The 19,185-nt window shown below is 38.9% G+C and overlaps 1 protein-coding gene across 1 annotated transcript in view; it reads right to left on the bottom strand.

The window, feature by feature from the left end:
• CSMD1 (CUB and Sushi multiple domains 1) overlaps positions 1–19,185 on the bottom strand; it is a 2,043,790-nt gene that overhangs the window by 252,687 nt on the left and 1,771,918 nt on the right. Inside the window, 6 exon segments of the mRNA XM_050802644.1 lie at positions 1,114–1,210; positions 2,101–2,225; positions 3,140–3,343; positions 12,758–12,853; positions 14,659–14,772; positions 18,697–18,813. Of these exon segments, the coding sequence (XP_050658601.1) occupies positions 1,114–1,210; positions 2,101–2,225; positions 3,140–3,343; positions 12,758–12,853; positions 14,659–14,772; positions 18,697–18,813 (753 nt within the window).

The following is a 19,185-nucleotide window of genomic DNA, read 5'->3' as shown; positions in this document are numbered from 1 at the left end:
GGCACTCATGGAAAATATTACTTTTTCTGTGTCATCTTGGACAATTCTCTAGTACCTAATCTTTGTTCTTCATTGGTAAAAGAGAGATAATAATCCCTTAGAACTTAGTTGGTGCTGTCATATTGGCTAGTTTTTGTAATTTTAGTAGAGACGGGGTTTTGCCATGTTGGCCAGGCTGGTCACGAACTCCTGACCTCAGGGGATCCGCCCGCCTCAGCCTCCCAAAGTGCTGGGATTACAGGCGTGAGCCACCGCGCCTGACGCTATTCAAGATAAAATTAAGCATTCATGTTAACACACATTCATAATGGGGCAAAGTAAAGGCTCAGGAACTGTGGGCGACTGTGAGGACAGTGGTGACCAGGGTCAGTAATGACCAGGGTCAGTGATGACCAGGGTGACAATGGCAATATTGATCATCATCACTTCTCTTCCATTCATGAAGTTTGAGTCCTAATGCTATTACACAAAGTGAAAGAGGGAGGTGTCATGCATCTAGAGGCAGGATATACTGTTAAACAAAAGCAAAATTGAGATCCGAATGACGCACCAGGGCAACAGGAAGAGGAGACTTACTTACAGGGCATTTGGAAAGCAGAATCTTCAAGGCGGGCGCATTCATGAGGGTCGGAGGTGCAAGGAAGAGTAAGAGAGGGTGGACTTGTCGTGGACTACAATTTCATCTCTGGCTACATATGAGTAGAGTAGAATCTCAGGACTAGCTGAGCCCACATGCTCTGTGTAATAGTCCCAGACTGCCTAATGTCAGGCTGTGCATTTGAAGAGGTGAGAACTGTTTCCTAACCTCTGCCTCTTCGCTGCCTTACATTATTATTCCTGGCTTCTGCTGCTAGCCTGAGAACCTGCCACACGTCAAAGCTGTGCTGCCTGACACTTTTAGATCGATCTCCTGCTCGTGGAGAACACAGCCTTCTTTTTTCTCACCTGTTTCTTGATGGTCTTACTCTAAGACTTTCAGCACTAGAGCAACCCTTATGGAGACAGAGAGTTGTGTAGAAAATGTCTACGTGGAGTGTTTGTTGTTATTTAGGTTGTTTTCTTGGTGTTTGCAGATTTTGAGTCACAAAGGTGAGGAAATTGATTCCATCTTACCTGAGAAGCTTCCCAGTCTGGGTGCGGTCACGTCCCCACCGTCGTGGATCTCAAGGGAGTCCCAGTTTTGTTCTGTGGCAAAACTGATCACTTGGATCTACCAAACCATAACATTAAGTTAATATTGATTTTTGGCTTAACATAATTAGTCTAATTAGATAGGGTATTGGGGTTTTTCATGATTAAGGTGTATATATAGGTATATACCTGTACCTGTATATATACTTATATATATACCTTAATCATGCCTCCAATACCATAATATTTTATATATATATATATATACACACACACACCCCCCTTAATCATGAAAATCCATCTATCTATCTATCTGGCAAAATTTAAAAAACAAACCATGAAAGAACAATTTATTTTTCTTTTCTTTTTTTTTTTTTTTTTTTTTTTTTTTTTTTGAGATGTAGTCTTGCTCTGTCACTCAGGCTTGAGTACAATGGCATGATCTTGGCTCACTGCAACCTCCGCCTCCTGAGTTCAAGCAATTCCCCTGCCTCAGCCTCCCTAGTAGCTGGGATTATAGGTGTATACCACCGTGCCTGGCTAATTTTTGTATTTTTAGTAGAGATAGGGTTTCACCATGTTGGCCAGGCTAGTCTCGAACTCCTGATCTCAAGTGATCTGACTGTCTTGGCCTCCCAAAATGTGGGGATTACAGGCATGAGCCACCATACCTGGCCAAGAGAACAATTTCTACAAATGGTACTTTTGATAGTTTTTATTCTAAAAAATTTAAATTTTATTCTAAAAAATTATATTTATTCAAAATATAGAAACACGATTAGAAATATTTTGTGGAAATACTAAGAGAAGGGAAACAGAGTATAGTCTATGTATTTAAAATAACCAATATAAAAGGAAAAAAAGAGAGAGAGAGAGAGATGGAAAGAAAGAAAGAACAAAAGAACGAAAGAAAGCAGCCCACAGACCCCAGCTGAGCCCTGCTGTAGACTGTGGACTTCAAGGACTCACCTGAATTCCCGAGCCCTCCGTAACTATGATCTTCCATATACAGTTCAAGTTGTTTCCGTAGGGCTCAGGGTAGCCAGGGGACAGAATTGTACCTCTTCGCTGAGTGAAATTACCACTGCATGGTACTAAAAGACAGAATCACATGTCATGAAATAAAGTGCCACGGTACAGTGTTGATTTGGCATGCAGTTTTCTTTCACTGTGTGACCAGTGAGAGAAAATGTACGTGAACAATGATACGTTAAATGGCATTTTGAGCCAAGGTAAAATTTAGTGTTTTCTCTTTTAAATTAGCAATATAATTGATTATTACCTGTTATGCTACTGAGTTATAGATCTTGAGTCTATAAAGAAATCTATGCAAGTTCTCTAAGACGGGACGGTGTCTAATGATGGCATCTCCAAAGTGAATTCTGTTTAGAATAATTTACCTACTATAATTTAAGGACCTTGGCAGAGTCTTCTCTTCTCCATGCAGACATGCATCTCCAAATGATATTAATGGGATTTATGAGCAAAGTCAAGAGAAGAGGCGCTTAAAATGTACAAATGATTCCAGTGCTAATCATGATTGTACTAGGGTTTTCCACACAAAATGAAGCAGGTAAACTACAACAAGGTCATTGTTATTCAGCCTGCATTTTATCTATTACTTTTCAAATATTCATCAGCACCAATTTATTAAAAGGACGTTACACAAGTAACATAGCAAATCAACATGATAATGATTTTTTCCCAAAACGAAATTATGCTCCATACTCATGACTTTAGAGTTGATGGCCTACTTCACAAATATGGAGAAGGGAAGCATGCTTTATCCTTACTAAGATGATGAGTTGTTTTATGAAACACAGTAATTTTTAGGGTTTGGCTACTAACTCAATTATTTCCCATGAAACAAATTGCCCTTTAAATGGGTCATGAGCCAGATGGATTTACGTAGCCTGGATAGAAGAACGAGAAGCAACTCTTTGGCATCACCACACAGTTCTGGTGGGCAGCCCTGTGCCCGTAATTCCCGCTTAGGGACACCGCTTACCCACACAGCTGGGGATTGTGTCGTTCCACTGCGCCAAGGCATTGGGCACGGACTGGCAGTGGAGTGCCGTGGAACCCTGAAGCAGGTATCCCGGGTTGCACTCGAATCGGACGATGGAGCCTGCCGAAAACTCAGAACCGATTCTCCTTCCGTATCTGGGCTCGGGGACAGAGCTGCACTGGGTGTCGCTGGTACGAGGAACAGCTAGAAGCAAAGCACAGAACACAGCCATCTGTATCTCCATCAGCAAGCCAGGATGTTGTGTGGGAAGTGGGTTTAAGATGGGGCCAAGGAGAGCTGATGCAGACAGAGAATTTAATAACACCTCCAACAACCGCTATAGAGAGTGATTTGAAGAGCTGGGACCACGCAGAGCTGGTGCAGATAGAGAAGTTAATAAAGCCTCCAACAATCGCTATAGAGAATGATTTGAAGGTCTGGGACCACGCAGAGCTGGTGCAGATAGAGAAGTTAATAAAGCCTCCAACAATCGCTATAGAGAATGATTTCAGGAACTGGGACCACGCAGAGCTGGTGCAGATAGAGAAGTTAATAAAGCCTCCAACAATCGCTATAGAGAATGATTTCAGGAACTGGGACCACGCAGAGCTGGCGCAGATAGAGAAGTTAATAAAGCCTCCAACAATCGCTATAGAGAATGATTTGAGGAGCACGTTCCCAACTGCACTTCGTCCTCAGGACCATCTCAGTGTCCTCACTTCAGATGAGGAAAACAGCATAAAAAGACTCAGTGCCTTATGAGGACTGATTGATATTCAGGCGATTACATTTAATCATCCTGCTGGTGATAGTGAGGTGACTAACAAGGTGCACTTGTCCTCACAGGCCTCACAGTCTAATGAGAAAATCTACCACATGAATGATTTCTTATAATATGGCCATTGTGATGCAATAAAAATATTAAGATAAACTACCATCAGATCCAGCAATCTCACTTGTGTATACTTATCTAAAGGAATTTAAATTGGGATCCCAAAGAAATATCGGTACTCTCACATTCATTGTAGCATTCTTCAAAATAGTCTAAATGTGCAAACAACTTAAATGTCTATCATCAGATGAACAGATAAAGAAACCGTGGAGCAGATACTCAATGGAATACTATACAGCCTTGAAAAAGAAGAAAATTCTGCTATCTGTAATAACACGGATGAACCTTGAGGACATCACGCTAACCGAAATAAGCAAATAAGCAGTCTCAGAGGACAAACACCTTATGATTTTACTTCTGTGGGGAGATCTAAAGTAGTGGCACTCACAGAACCAGAGAGATTTACACTGGTAGTTACTTGGGGCTGGGGAACAGGAAAACGGGAAGCTACTTTTGAATGGGTATAAAGTTTCAGTTATGTAAAATGAGTAGGTCCAGGACATCTGCTCTACAAGCACTGTGTTTACAGTTAAGAGGGTAGATTTCCTAATGAGAACACCTGTTCCACATGCAATCGTGTTGCCTTTAGTCCTCCCTAAAGTCACCTAGGATGAGCCCAAATCTTAACAGGCCCTGGCTGGGTACGGTGGCTCACGCCTGTAATCCCAGCACTTCGGGAGGCCGAGAAGGGTGGATCACTTGAGGTCGGGAGTTTGAGACCAGCCTGGCCAATATGGTGAAACCCCGTCTCTACTAAAAAATACAAAAATTAGCCAGGTGTGGTGGCACATGTCTGTAATCCCAGCTACTCGGGAGTCTGAGGCAGGAGAATCGCTTGAACCTGGGAGGCATAAGTTGCAGTGAACCAAGATCGCGCCACTGCACTCCAGCCTCGGCGACAGATTGAGACTCTGTCTCCAAAAAAATAAATAAAATAAAAAATGAAAAAATAGCAAGTCCCTCCGGTTCTCTCTTGAGACTTTCCTAGGTTCTGCATAATGGGTGGCCTTCGTTGTTGCAGCAAGCGAAAACCCAAGTATATGGAATGACGCGTGTGTATCTCAGGTCTTCTTTGGGTAGTAGGTACTGACAGGTGAGTATCAGTGCAATGTGGGGGGTGAGATAACTATTCAGGTTGTATGGCAGAAACTGCCACCTACAGGAGATATTCCTATTTATCAAAAGGAGCGTGGGATAAAGATTAAAAAATACTTCAATTGGCAAAGAGGTCCGTCACACCAGGCAAACTCTGAAAATAGTTATGCACTTCGAAATTTGCGTATTTTGCTTTTGTCCTCTGCAATGAAAAAGACAGTATTCAGGTACTGTCTCTGGGATTCTATCCTCCTCAGTCCTTGTGTGTCTTCACCCTAAATGCACAGTCCTTTATCAGAATGTGCTCACGTACTCATTTTCTCTTAAAATAACTCTTCTATCTTCCCACAGCTTTTTCTAACACACTAGAATCTGTTTTATTTATTTATTTTCTGTTGAATTAGAACAACAACCGACATGATTTGGGTAACTGCTGCTGGGGAAGCAGTTCCATGAAAATGAAAATTGGCAGATTATTTTGATTGAATGACATTTCAATTTGGTGTTGAGATATTTTCTATAAAAAGGAAAAATTAATAAAAGTGTCTACCTTTCTAACAGCACTGATGTGGAAAATAATTTATGGTTTATCAGAATCATTCTTCTCCAAGCTAAAAATGAAATACAGAGTAACTATAATATTCTATTACAGGTTGAGTATCCTTTATCTGAAATGTTTGGTGTTTCGGGTTTTGAATTCTTATAGATTTTGGAATATTTGCGTAAACATAATAAGATATCTTAGGGATGGGACCCAAGTCTAAACATGAAATTCATTTATGTCTAATACATGCCGTATACACATAGCCTGATACACCTTCTACACATGCTTTATCCTTGTTAAGATGATGACTTGGTTTATGAAACACAGTAATTGTTAGGGTTTGGCTAATACTCAATTGTTTCCCACAAAACAAGTTGCTCTTTAAATGGGTCACGAGTCAGACGGATTTATGTAGCCTGAGAAGCGCAAGAAGCAGCTCTTTGGCACCATGGAGAAGCTCTGGTGGGCAGCCATTTTATACAATATTTTATATTTTAAATACAAATACAATATTTTTAATTATTTTGTGCATGAGACAGTGTTGACAGCATTTTCTATTGCGATTCGTCCATTACATGGGGTCAGGTGTGAAATTTTTCCTTTGTGGAGTCATGTTGGTGCTCAAAACATATCAGATTTTGGAGCATTTAGGATTTTGGATAGTCAGATTAGGGATTCTCAATTCATATAACAAAATAGTTCTTGAAATTATTTTTGTCATGCCTGAGTATTTTGTTAGAGTTGAATAATGGTGTGAAGAAAAAAAAAAAAAAAGATATCCCATAGAGGCTTCCACAATCATCTCAAAGATCTTTCACAAAATGAAGAACTATTGCCAGTGGTGGTTTTTCTACTTATGCTGGATTGCTTACAAAATACCCGCTATCGTGGCAAAGGTTCCACTTATCTAAGAGGCTTCAGGTATTGCATCGCTTACTTGTATATTTGAGAGCTATGCAAATATATTTTTATCTTTGAGAGATACAGGGTATCACTGTCATTCCAAGTTCCCAAAATGAGGAGAAATATAGCACCAAGGGCCATGTGTACCCAGGTCACTTTCTTCATGAATTTGATAGTGGTCTATTTTCAAGGAAAATGACAATAAATGAAGAACACCTGCAACTGGATAAATTACGAAGAAAGATTTTTAGAGGAAGAAGTTTAGAAAGTGAAGAGACCAATTTTAAGTATTTGAGACAGTAGGACAGGGAGAAGCTGTGGAATGGAGACATCACAGCTCCACGGAATGTCTGGGAAGCGGGTGGGTGGAAATCAGACCGTGCTCTGTGACTTCCTCCTCCCTGCCAGTCCTCTGGCTCTGGCCCTTCGCCTGGACATTTCAGACGGCATCCGAGAGAAATTCTATTGTCTGTCATCATCATTCTCTATCTTTTAGTAAATATTTCACACTGCCGTGAAGCCAAATTGAAATCAGCCCAGTGGAAAAGTGAGCAGGAATGAGGTCAGCCTGGAATAGAGGGTGATCAACAAAATGATTGACTTCTCAGGTCAGACAACCATGTTTCTTCGGAGGCAGGATGTCCTCCTCCGGGGCTCTGAGGTGCTGGAAGTGGGAAGCAGTGCGAATGTGTGCACACCTGTCGGGAAAAGCCGGAAACGTATTGTGACAGGTTTTATGATCACCCTTCAACACCGCAAATGCTCTAAGCTACAGCTACATGCTGCTCCTTGACCGCACCTCTGTTACAGTCGATGTGAAAACCACAACAACAATAATAAAATAAATCCGAATGCATGGAGGACTCACTTGCAACACCTCAGTGGAGCAGTTTTGATTTAGTGACTGAGGGACATTTTGTATCTCAAAATCATTCCTCTCTCATGGTTGAAAAATCAGGTTGGACAAGCCATTACTAGTCAATGAATTAAAACATGTATCACTGGATTGGAAGCAAAATTTTACATTTATTCTTCTTTGCAAAGAATATGCATTTTATAAGCTCTTGATACAAATGTGAGGTTTTATATGGGAAAACCAACTAAGCCACATAATTCATGCCATCTAAAAAGAAGAAGACACCAAGGGAAAATCAATTAAAACATGTATTTGCCTGCCCGGAAATAACCTCAAGTAAAGAAACTCTTAATGCACATCTTTCTTACCCAAATTGAGAAAAAAATATTCCTGCGTTTATAGCTCTGTTTATTTTCAGGAGACCATTCAATTAACTATTTTATTTTATTTTTGAGGTGGAGTCTCGTTCTGTCACGTAGGCTGGAGTATAGTGGTGTGATCTAGGCTCACGGTAATCTCCGCCTCCCAGGTTCAAGCAGTTCTCCTGCTTCAGTCTCCCAAGTAGCTGAGATTACAGGCATATGCCACCACACTTGGCTATTTTTTTTTTTTTTTGTACTTTTAGTAGAGACGGGGTTTCACCATGTGGACCAGGCTGGTCTTGAACTCCTGAGCTCAGAGTCACCGTGCCTGGCCTAATTAACTATATTCCCATGAGTGCTAAAGAGACCAAGTCTTTCAGTAGAAGACCCTGGAAGAAGAAAGCCTTGAGCTCCTGAGCCTGGGATGCAGGTGCTGCTTCAGGTGAGGAGCCTGGGAGAGGAGAACCCAGGTTAGAGATGGTGACCTGGAAAACATGACTTGGAAAGAAAAAGTCCCGGCCAATGGACATTTATAAGCTGGGCACTGTGGAGGAGGTTCAATATAGAAATATGGTTTCCTTTTCCCCTTAAAATGTACAGTAAATCCTTGCAGTTTACTCATTTTGGTGTGAGTGTATTATCTGGAAAGAACTGAAGGCAGCATTGAATTCTACGTTGAAACAAATTACAGGAATAGGCTCTTTATGAAAACAGACAGGCATAAATATAAGACCATTGAAAAAAGTAGCATTGATGAGGGACTCTCCCACATGAAGGTTTATTGAGACACAATCAATCACGCACATCAGAGGGATGGGGGAGAAGACAGGGCAGGGTGGGCAGCTGTGACCAGCCTGCCTTAAATCCTCAGGAGCCTCGGAGCAGGCAGCAAAGAGAAGGATGTGGGCTCTGCCTCCCTTGGCCTCTGTTTTCAGGAGGATTGATTCTAATGTTGAAAGACATGAATTACTGGCCAAAGCAAAGTCTCTAAATGCGATGTAATTACTTAATGGTATAGAATCAATGGCCTCTTCTAACCCTGGAAGAAGCAGACTGTGCTGGAGTTACTAAGAAACGGTTTGTGTGATGTTCTGCTTTTGCATTTTGCTAAGAATATGTTGATTTTAGGTGTGATATATTTTCTGTGAAATGTCAAAGATCCCTACACCTGTATAATCACAGCCAATCATGCAGGTTCTTCCAGTCCCTGCTTGATGGTACAAAGCCAGGGAACTTAGAGAGTACAGGGGAGGCTACAGGAGTCTCCTCCACTGTGAACACTCAGGGAATTCCCGGGAGCTCAGAAACTGGTATAAAACACTTTCTGCTTGATGCCAAAAAGCAAATGTACAAAGCTGAACATGTTCAGCATTTAAAAGCAAGAATTGTGTATCTCCCATGTCTTCAAGAAAGCTTGCTAATGCCAGGAAAAAATGTAATCATGGTTCAGACTTGGAATATTAAAACTGTCAGAGGTGTTCGATCCGGAGAGACTCCATCTTCAATAGGGGCTGTGTAAAATGAGACTGAGACCTACTGGGCTAAATTCACAGGAGGTCAAGCATTCTAAGTCACAGGATGAGATAGGAGGTCGGCACAAGGTACAGGTCACAAAGACCTTGCTGATAAAAAGATGTAGTAAAGAAGCTGGCTAAAATCCTCCAAAACCAAGATGGCTTCTAAAGTGGCCTCTGGTCATCCCCACTGCTCATTATACATGAATTAAAAAGCATTAGCATGCTAAAAAGAACACTCCCACTGGCACCATGACAGTTTACAAATGCCATGGCAATGCCAGGAAGTTACTCTACAGGGCCTAAAAAGGGGAGAGACCCTAGTTAAAGGAATTGTCTACCCCTTTCCCAGAAAACTCACAAATAATCCGCCACTCATTTAGCATATAATCAAGAAATAACAGCAAGTACAAGCAGCTGAGTGGCCCAGGCCACTGCTCTGAGGAGTAGCCATTCTTTATTCCTTAACTTTCCGAATAAACTTGCTTTCACTTTACTCTATGGACTCGCCCCAAATTCTTTTTTGCGCGAGATCCAAGAACCCTCTTTTGGGGTCTGGATCCGGACCCCTTTCTGGTAACAAAACCATTACAGAAACTCTCATACTTCAGGAGGGGAATAATTTGATTTCTTTTCATGCCAGCTTCTCACCATAGCTTTTGCTTCTCAATGCTATTTGATTATTTCACAGCTGAGGGAGTGGTTACTGATTCAGAGTGGGGTGAAAGGTTGGGTGGGCAGGACGCACACCTGAGCCACAGCTGCAAACAGTGCTCCATTATCACCGAAACCTGTTGGTCATGTAGGTCACTCATCTCAGTCTCCACACCACTCCTTCTGTCACTGGAGACCAGTGGATTGTGAGTGCTTCCTTTCTGGCAGAGTGGATCATAACCATGCCGGTTTATTCAGCGGCACCAAACTAAAGATAAGAGAAGCTCCTCGCGAGTACTGGCTCACCATGGACACATCCATGCTGAAGGGTTATCCAGTGTTTCATTCTGAAGGGTCACTCGCCACAGCCTTCTCTGGGGTGCCCTGTGATCTAACTCATACCTTCTTCTCTCATGCTTTCCAAATGTACCCTTCTGCTCTCAAACAGTGTGGAAAACAAACAAAAACCCAGCAATTGCATAGGTTCACTAGAATACTGCATTCAAAAGCCTCTAGACTTCCACTGCTTCACAAGTTCAGAAAGATGGTAACATCATCATTAATTATGTCTTCACATCACTAAATGGGGGGTGGGGAGCAGAGGGCTAGAGACCATGATCTGTGCATGTCTGGAGTCACACACACGTTTTCTGCACACTGTCACTGTTGCAAACATTTTTCACGGCAGCCCCCAGCAGCTCTTTATAACCGAACTGTGTCTAACAAGGGTTAGGTATCCTACAAACATGGAAATCATAAAGTCTATGTGCAATTTGAAGCTGAATTTGTTTATGAAAGAATGAAGCTGTAGTGTATGAAAGTACTGTTCAGAATACTTTCATATAATAGAGTTCAAATAATTTTTAGGCTTCAGTGTAACTACTGTCTTTCAAGAAGCAATGTTCAATTTAACTTTTCATGTGTACTCAAACCTTTTACCATTGCTGTTGAGTAATTTATAAGTTGCATTTATAATTCTAGTTCTTTACCTCCAGAAAAACTTAGTTTTTGATAAAAAGACATCAATTTTTTGCATAAACACACTAGTAGGAGCAAAGCAAGAGAAGGAGGTATTTAGAAATTTATAAAATATTAAGGATGTTAGAGTCATTATATACTCTTGAGGACAAGAAAAATAAATGTCCTCTATAAATGATGTTCTTTTCTTTCTACTTTTCTGTATCTTTGACATTTTGATGAAAATGTATTACTTTAAGCAAAATTTTTAAAATACATGCCTTCCAAGGACAACATTTGAATATTAGACACCAGCTGCAAGCAATATGTTATCTGATGATCTGATAGATTTTATAATCTTTATCAAAAACCAAAGAAAGCCCCTTATAAAGGCAGACAAGGTCAGTCACTTGAGCACTGCCAGGAGAGAAAATGTTCAGGCAGCCCAGTTTCTTTACACATCTCACTTTGGTCTAAACATGATTCTGCTTTTGCAAAGTCAGATAGAATTTATCTGAAAAAATTAGAAGTAGTAAGAGACGGGTTGTTTCAACAGGCCACACTCTAATAAAGTACGTTTTTAAAAACTACTGGGTAATTATTTACATTTTAATAAAAGATGTAACTTATAACAATGTAACTCTTTTTAATGCATTCGCATCTCCATTCACTCAATGGCTACTTACACGGGATCTGAGAGATCTTTGTCTCCCGATTAACTGTTAGGCATCATCCTCATTCTCTTCTCATTACTCTTTAAATTATCTAATTGCTGAAAACTGAAGGGTTTTTACACTGAACTGTTTTGAAGTCATGAAATTCCGAATTTGAGATGATTAGAAATGATTGATAAATAATATAACATTGCTATACTCCATCTTTTAAAAAAAAAACATAATAGTATCAATAATGTTTTCTGGAGGAACCTTTATTAAAGGAAACATTGCTAAGAAAAGATGTTTCTCCAGATCTGAAGAAAATACTTAACAGTGGCCATTTGTATCTGTAGCCTCCAGCAAAATTAAGACCTAGAAAGACTAAGTATTGCTTCTTATTTTTGAACACACAGTTTTTCTCTGAGCATGATCATTTCTTCCAGATCTCAGCCTTTACAGTCACGACAAGCTCCATCCAAAGACTTACTCCAAGCTTCCGAAAGTATATGAACAGTTTATATGGTCATTTTTTCAAGTTCATATAATGAATATGCAAAACAAAAGTGAAACATATGCGGAGAAAATTCTTAGCTTTTCAGAATCTTTGAGCAATCTCAAATATTTTTTAAAAGGTTTAAATTAAAAAATAAGTATAAAGGTGTAAAAGTACCCAAAGTAAATAAAACGCAAACAAAATAAATAGGTATTTAGTTAGGATAAGAGATGCATGTGTGATATTTTGTTTTTTGTTTTGTTAACTTTCCTTTTAAGCTTAGATTTTATAATAAAATATAAAATTGTAGAATGCATTTTAAATATATTTCATATATCGTTACTAAGATCTAAACTATTACAAAATACTTAATTAGATAAAATATTGTATTTGAAATCATCTTACAAGATGTGAAGAGCTACAGAAAGGTAATATGATCAATATTTATTCCCTTCTAGTGCCTGATAAATGAGATATTATCGTGTTTTGTAGTAGAAATATGAGTTTCAACTGTCAAAAAATTGTAACATTTTTATTAAATAACTTCGTTATGAACATACGAACACCTCCAGCTCCTTAAATATGACAAAAATGCCACTGAGATGTTCTGAGTGCTCTGTCTGAGACTGGCAGCGTGTGCAGCATCAGGAAGGACCACAGTGACATGTGGAGACATGGGGAGTGACCCTCACCTTGATACACGAAGTGGAAGCCCCTGGCAGAGGCACCGCTCTTCGCACTGAATCGGAGCAGAATTTGATTTGACGTAGCCAAGGGCAATGTTTCCCCTAGAAATGAAAACCGAGATAATACATGGGATTCAGAAAACACACAGCACCGTGGAGGACAGTTGTATTTTGGAAAATGGTGATAAAGCTGAAATTTCACATTTATTTTTGAACTTTTTAAACATTTTCACTTTGTGGTTTAAAACTCAAATATGTTGTTTCTATAAAGTTTTAAAAACTCTGTCCTAGGCAAGAATAGGCAGTGAATTTGATTAAAATATACTGTAATCATTATTTCACTTATGACTTTTTTTGAAGAAAGCACCAATGGTAGGTAGGTCTATATAATAAAGGAGACAGAAGTAAAGGGTGAATTGTTTGCTCAGAATCACCTTAATTTGATTTTAGCTAAAATTAAAAGAATTTTACTTAAAATTTTTTAAAAAGTAACTGAATCCAAAGATGATTTTTTAAAAATTAGAGAGTTCAGAAAAGACCTTCTGAAGTATATTTTTAACCTTTAGAAGCACATATAGGCCAGGCGCAGAGGCTCACACCTGTAATCCTAACACTTTGGGAGGCTGAAGCTGGTGGATCACTTGAGGCCAGGAGTTTGAGACCAGCCTGGCCAACATGGGGAAACCACGTCTCTACTAAAAATGCAAAAATTAGCCAGCTATGGTGGCACATGCCTGTAATCCCAGTCACTCAGGAGGCTGAGGCAGGAGAATTGCTTGAACCTGGGAGATGGAGGTTGCAGTGAGCCAAGATGGTGCCACTGCTCTCTAGCCTGTGCAACAGAGTGAGTGGGACTTTGTCTCAAAAAGTAATAATAATAAAATAAAAATAAAAAATATATAAAAGCACATATAAAATGTGGAAGAGTCTGTCTCAAGCAGTGGTGGGAGGTGTGTGAATTGGCATAAGCTTTTCAGAGGACAATGTGTTACTAATAATCAACATATTTAACATGTATCCTCTAATGCATTCTTAGATACGTCACTGAACCCTGGTAGAAAATAACAAAACATAGGTCTTAAGACTTTTAGTTAATAATGAAATAGTGAAAATCTGGAAATAACCAAATCTTAACCTTAATTGGTCAAAGCTTGTGATGCATATAGTTTACTAGGCAAATTAGTGAATGTACTCAGTACCAAACTGATTTCGTAAATGATGAAAACGTGTCAGTACAAATAAGGGGTAGGTCATCAATTAAAAGTGGGGTTAAATTGTGCTACGTTAAACCCACAGAATACCATTCAGAACTCAGAGTAAGGACACTGGGTGTATACAGTGTTTGTTAGAGACAGATTTCTGTATGTGATTTTAAGGGTAAGAATGGGATAAAAATAAGTTGTGAAATAACTCCATGTTTTATGGGGGTTCCTGTGTGTTTGCGTGCATGTGTGGATAAATGTATGCATGTGTACATGTGAACACAGGTAGATGTGCGGTTATTAATGGGTCTCTCTATGTAGGACTTACAGGCTTAGAATGATTTGGACTGAAATGTTAATCATTTTTACATCCAGAAGGGAGGTGAAGATACATGGGATACAAAATTAAATGTGGATGATAGTTGATTATCCCACCCTCTTTTTCGGATCTTTGCCCCTTTTACTGAGATAAATATTATATTTTCTGTAATCTTAGTAAGATGATAAGAGCAGGTGATTTTATGTCTGAGATAAAAACACTTTAGAGAGCTTGCATCTAAAATAAGATTTTTCGAAGCACACACGCAGATTCAAAAATGATTACATTTCTCATTCATCAAAACAAAGCAAAAGAAATAGACAAGTTAAAAATCAATCCCCCTAGCTGTCTAAACTAAATTAAGCACAAAATGCTTTAAGACTTACCTGAGTGAGACCCAGAGAGCGAGCTGAGAAGTCTGGCCTGTGCATGGGTTCCATCGAATAATTCGGCCAAATCATTCAGGGCCGTCTGAAAATAGGCAAACTGTCCAAAGACCACTAAAAAATAAGAGGGGGGATGTTGGCACAAGATGCTCTAAGAAAACAAAATGGAGATTTTTCATTTCACTGAATACTTATTAATTGCCCCAAAGGATCATTATCCTAAGAATCTGGTAAAAAATAAATATTAACTTATTTTCTCTGCTTTCTAAGTTTTCAGTTGACGAAACTATTTTACTTTGCTTCTTGACTTTTGGCATTTAATAAAAGAAAAAAATACTGTTTTATTTCAAATTTGAACATTAAATGAAGAATGTTTTTGTTTCAATAAACACAGAATTAAGAATATCTGGGCTGGATGTGGTGGCTCACGCCTGTAATCCCAGTACTTTGGGAGGCGGAGGCAGGTGGATCATCTTGAGGTCAGGAGTTCACGACCAGCCTGGCCAACATGGTGAAACCCTGTCTCTATTAAAAATACAAAAATTAGCAAGGCTTGGTGGTGGCTGCCTGTAATCCCAGGTACTCAGGAGGCTGAGGCAGGAGAATCGCTTGAACCTGGAAGGCAGAGGTTGCAATGAGCTGAGATTGTGCCACTGCACTCCAGCCTGGGCGACAGAGTAAGACGCTATCTCAAAAAAAAAAAAAAAAAAAAAAATCTGTAAAGACTTCCCTATATTTTCAAATATTTAGCAACATTTTATTCAATGAAAAATAAGCAAAGGATCAAGCCCCATGATGATTTGATGAGGAATTTAAATTCCTCACAAAAGGTTATTATAATGCCAAATTCATATTAATACATTACCATATTCATACAAACTGATTTACACACGTGATTCTGTGGAATATAATAGGAATGACTTGCTGTTTTCCACTCTACAATTTCATTTACCCTACAGGTTATGAAAGTTGTGTGAACACACATCCTTCAAGTAAAACATAACTATATACTTTGTGACTTCAAATTTAACTGATACTGTGTATTCAGATTGATGATATAGAGGGCCTTTATATATGCAGGAAAACCTGTGATTTAGTATATATTTACAAGCAATGAACAACTAATCCTTTTCTTATTTATTGTAAGATTTGCACTACAATCATTCTAAACCATTATGAACAAGAAATGGAGGTGTGTGCACTAGTTGCGTGTGTCAGAATTCCAACAGGAAGAATTACTGTTAATATTTGTTAGTATGACGGAAGTAATCTGACTGTAACAGTGTGTGTGACCATATGTGTACAGACACATATACATACATTTATGTAACTGAATCCATACACACATATCTAATATTGTCTTTGAAGATTTTATAATTTCCCAGAGAAAAACACAAAGAAGTCATATAGACTAGGTGAATTTTCCCAAGAGATGAAATGCACTAAAAACTTTTTTCAGAAATTAGAGAGGGAGAGGACTTAATACTTTCTCTACAGATCTTGCTCATACCATCCTAACCCAGCCACCACCTCCCCAATTTCATTAGATTTTTATCATATTGGAGGCCAAATACTTGGGTCACAAAAATGAATCATTTATAGATAATTTCTACTCTTTTTCAAGAAATATTTAGCTGACATTCACTTCATATTAGAAACTAAGAAAAAAGGAGGGAAGGCGATATTAACATTGTCCCAGGACTATCATGCTCGAACCTGTTTGGTAATTTCCACGACAAATATGGATTTTGAGTGCAGGATGTCAGGAGCCAGGAGGAATGCCCAGCTCATTCTAGAGATGGCCCTGACATCTTCCTTGAGGCGCCTCCTTCACCTGGGTTCTAACCCGTCACTCACAGTCAGCCCCAGTGAGCAAATTCAGTTTCCAACTGAGAAAAGCTACTCAGTGCTATCCACGCTGCTGCTGGAAATCATGAGAATGTGATGAGAAGAACAAACAAAGGGTTGTGGGGCTTCAGCCGTGGGAACCGTCAATGCTTCACAGTGAGGATGGCACTATCACTAATTCTTCAAGAAGGATTCATAGAAGAATGGAATATAAGAAATTATATCAGGAAATGGAATACAAAAAGCAAAATGGTAGAGGGGACAAATGCAGCAAACAGTCAACTTCAGCTAACACTCCGTGGATAAAAAAACAAACAGGGGGATTGGAATGCAAAGGGCTCTGGCAAGGACCTCAAAGGCCACCCTGAAACACAAACACTTTGTTCTGTAGGTAATAGGAGTGAGTAAGAATGTTTATCACGATACTAAAATGCTTACATTTGTGTTTTATAAAGCATTCTTGGCTATGGTTTTGGATGAGAATAAAGGAAACTGGGTTATCTGAAGACCTGTCTTATTAATAATATTGCTTCCCATTTTCAGCCTGTGTTGACAGATAGGAAGCAGCCCCTTCCTACCTGGTAAGGATCACGTCACCCCGTAATGTCTGGATTGCACGTCTGCCTCACCCCCACACCATAAGCCTACCAGGTGCATAGACCAGATTCGATTCATCTTTGCATCCATGGACTTACAAATACTGTGAGATTAATTGTTTAGTTAATTAGTTTATTTCGTAGGAAAGAGCAAGGAATGGGGGAAGAAAGTAAAAGACAGAATGCATTTTCATTAAAAATTCGCTATAACTATGTTATTCCACACTGAGACTTTCTGCCAGATAGGATGTGATGTGTTTGTGTGATTAAACCTTTCAGATTGGGAAATTATAATCAATATTGAGGAGATGAGTATGACTTTTTTTTACACAATTTTAATTGTGTAGTGATGAAAATAATATTTTGTATTTAACTAAAATAATAGGATATGACTGCTAAACTCCATTGTAATAAGTATATTTTGTCATGTATTCATAAAAAAGACTTTTTTTTGTGATAATCCGGGGAATATTGCTGAGCATTTAGGTGAGAAAAATGTATTTTGTTCAAATTCAGAATTAAGGTTGAAGTTAAATGAGGGACTTTAAAGAATTTGGGCCAACTTAAAAAGTTGGAATCTAGAACCCGTTTAGGTATTACTGTCCATTTATCATAACAAAGGGAACAGCAAGGCTCAGGGAGGGTGTGTATTAAATTCGTAAGAAGCCTGGGAATCATAACATAATAGAAGTTTATAAAAATAATGTCTCCCACACACAAGTTTCTTACCCATCAAATAACTTTCTTGTCATATGTTAAAAATGCTTTACCTCAAATACAGTCTAACATTAGAATTTTTATCTGCTTTATATGCTGAGTGAGTGATTGCTGTCTCAGACATATATAAAAACCTTGACTATGTAGCGTTTTCAATTTTCCTATCGGAAAGAGGGAAATAGTCTTTAAGATGACGATAGCTACTATCTGGTTTACTCCAGAAAAGAATCCGATCCAAGATAAATTGTCCTGATCAAGAGTGAGAGTGAGCATTACATAAATGAAGTGCAAAGCGACCAGGGAAGGTCCTTCTGGAAATGAAGTCATCTTGGAAAATTCGCTCGAATTGGACACAATAGGTAGGAGGGAAATAGAAAGTCAGGGTTCAGCAGGTGAAACAGTCAGGACTGTGCCTGCTCCTCCATCCCTGAGCACTTACAGGTTGACTCAAGGATGCAGTGATTTCGATCATGATCTGGTTACTGAATTCACTGAATGTACGTGCCATTCCTGCACAGACATGCACACAGTGCTCTGACCCACCCTCTACTTTATGAGAAATCCTCCCTCGCTCATAAAAACAACCAATTGAAAGAACGATGTGTGAGAAACCTAAGAAAAAAGCCAAATTAATTCTCTCTAATTATTCTGAATCATAACCCTAGAAGGGACTGTAAGCATTTAATATTACATTGGTAAAAGGATTGTAATGGACATTGTGTGGGATACGTTTGGAAAGCCTGCTACTAAAATGCAACTCATTTGCTTTTATATGAACTATTTCACTAAGCTCTAGAATACCTGTTTATCGAATGACAGAAAAATTAACCCTGAAAGGAAACATGACAATGAATTAAAAATAAAAGGACATCCTTACCGAATTCCTTTGGTACCGTTATGGAATAGAGGCATATTTGACCAGCTGTGTAATTATGGGGGTAGTTTGGTGATAAAACTACTCCTTCTGATCCCATGTACTGGCCTCCGCAGGGAGCTGAAAATAAAACCAACCAAGAATGAGGTGCTGTGCAATAATAATAGTGCACGTGATAGATGAGCCAAAGCTGAAACACATCAAATACGTGAGCACGTTTACTGAACACTTAACAAAATAATACATTAAAATCTTGTTTTGCATTGCTATCAATGTAATAGAAAAACAAAGATTTACCAGGTAAGAAGTAATGCAACTTAGGAGAAAAACCTAATATTATTTTCAAGGCCATGTCTCAGATGTATTAAAATAATAAGAGAAATAGCTATAATAATAATAGAACAGGTTCTATAAAGACAAATGATTAAATTATTTTAGAAAGTCTCACCAGAGTTGTCTGTTCAAAGTCAATCCTCCTATTAACTTAAGAGA

Source organism: Macaca thibetana, chromosome 8 (assembly GCF_024542745.1).
Source record: "Macaca thibetana thibetana isolate TM-01 chromosome 8, ASM2454274v1, whole genome shotgun sequence".
In the NCBI taxonomy this organism is placed as follows: domain Eukaryota; kingdom Metazoa; phylum Chordata; class Mammalia; order Primates; family Cercopithecidae; genus Macaca; species Macaca thibetana.
The sequence above is the reverse complement of the archived record's forward strand: the minus strand, read 5'-3'. Positions and strand labels throughout refer to the sequence as shown.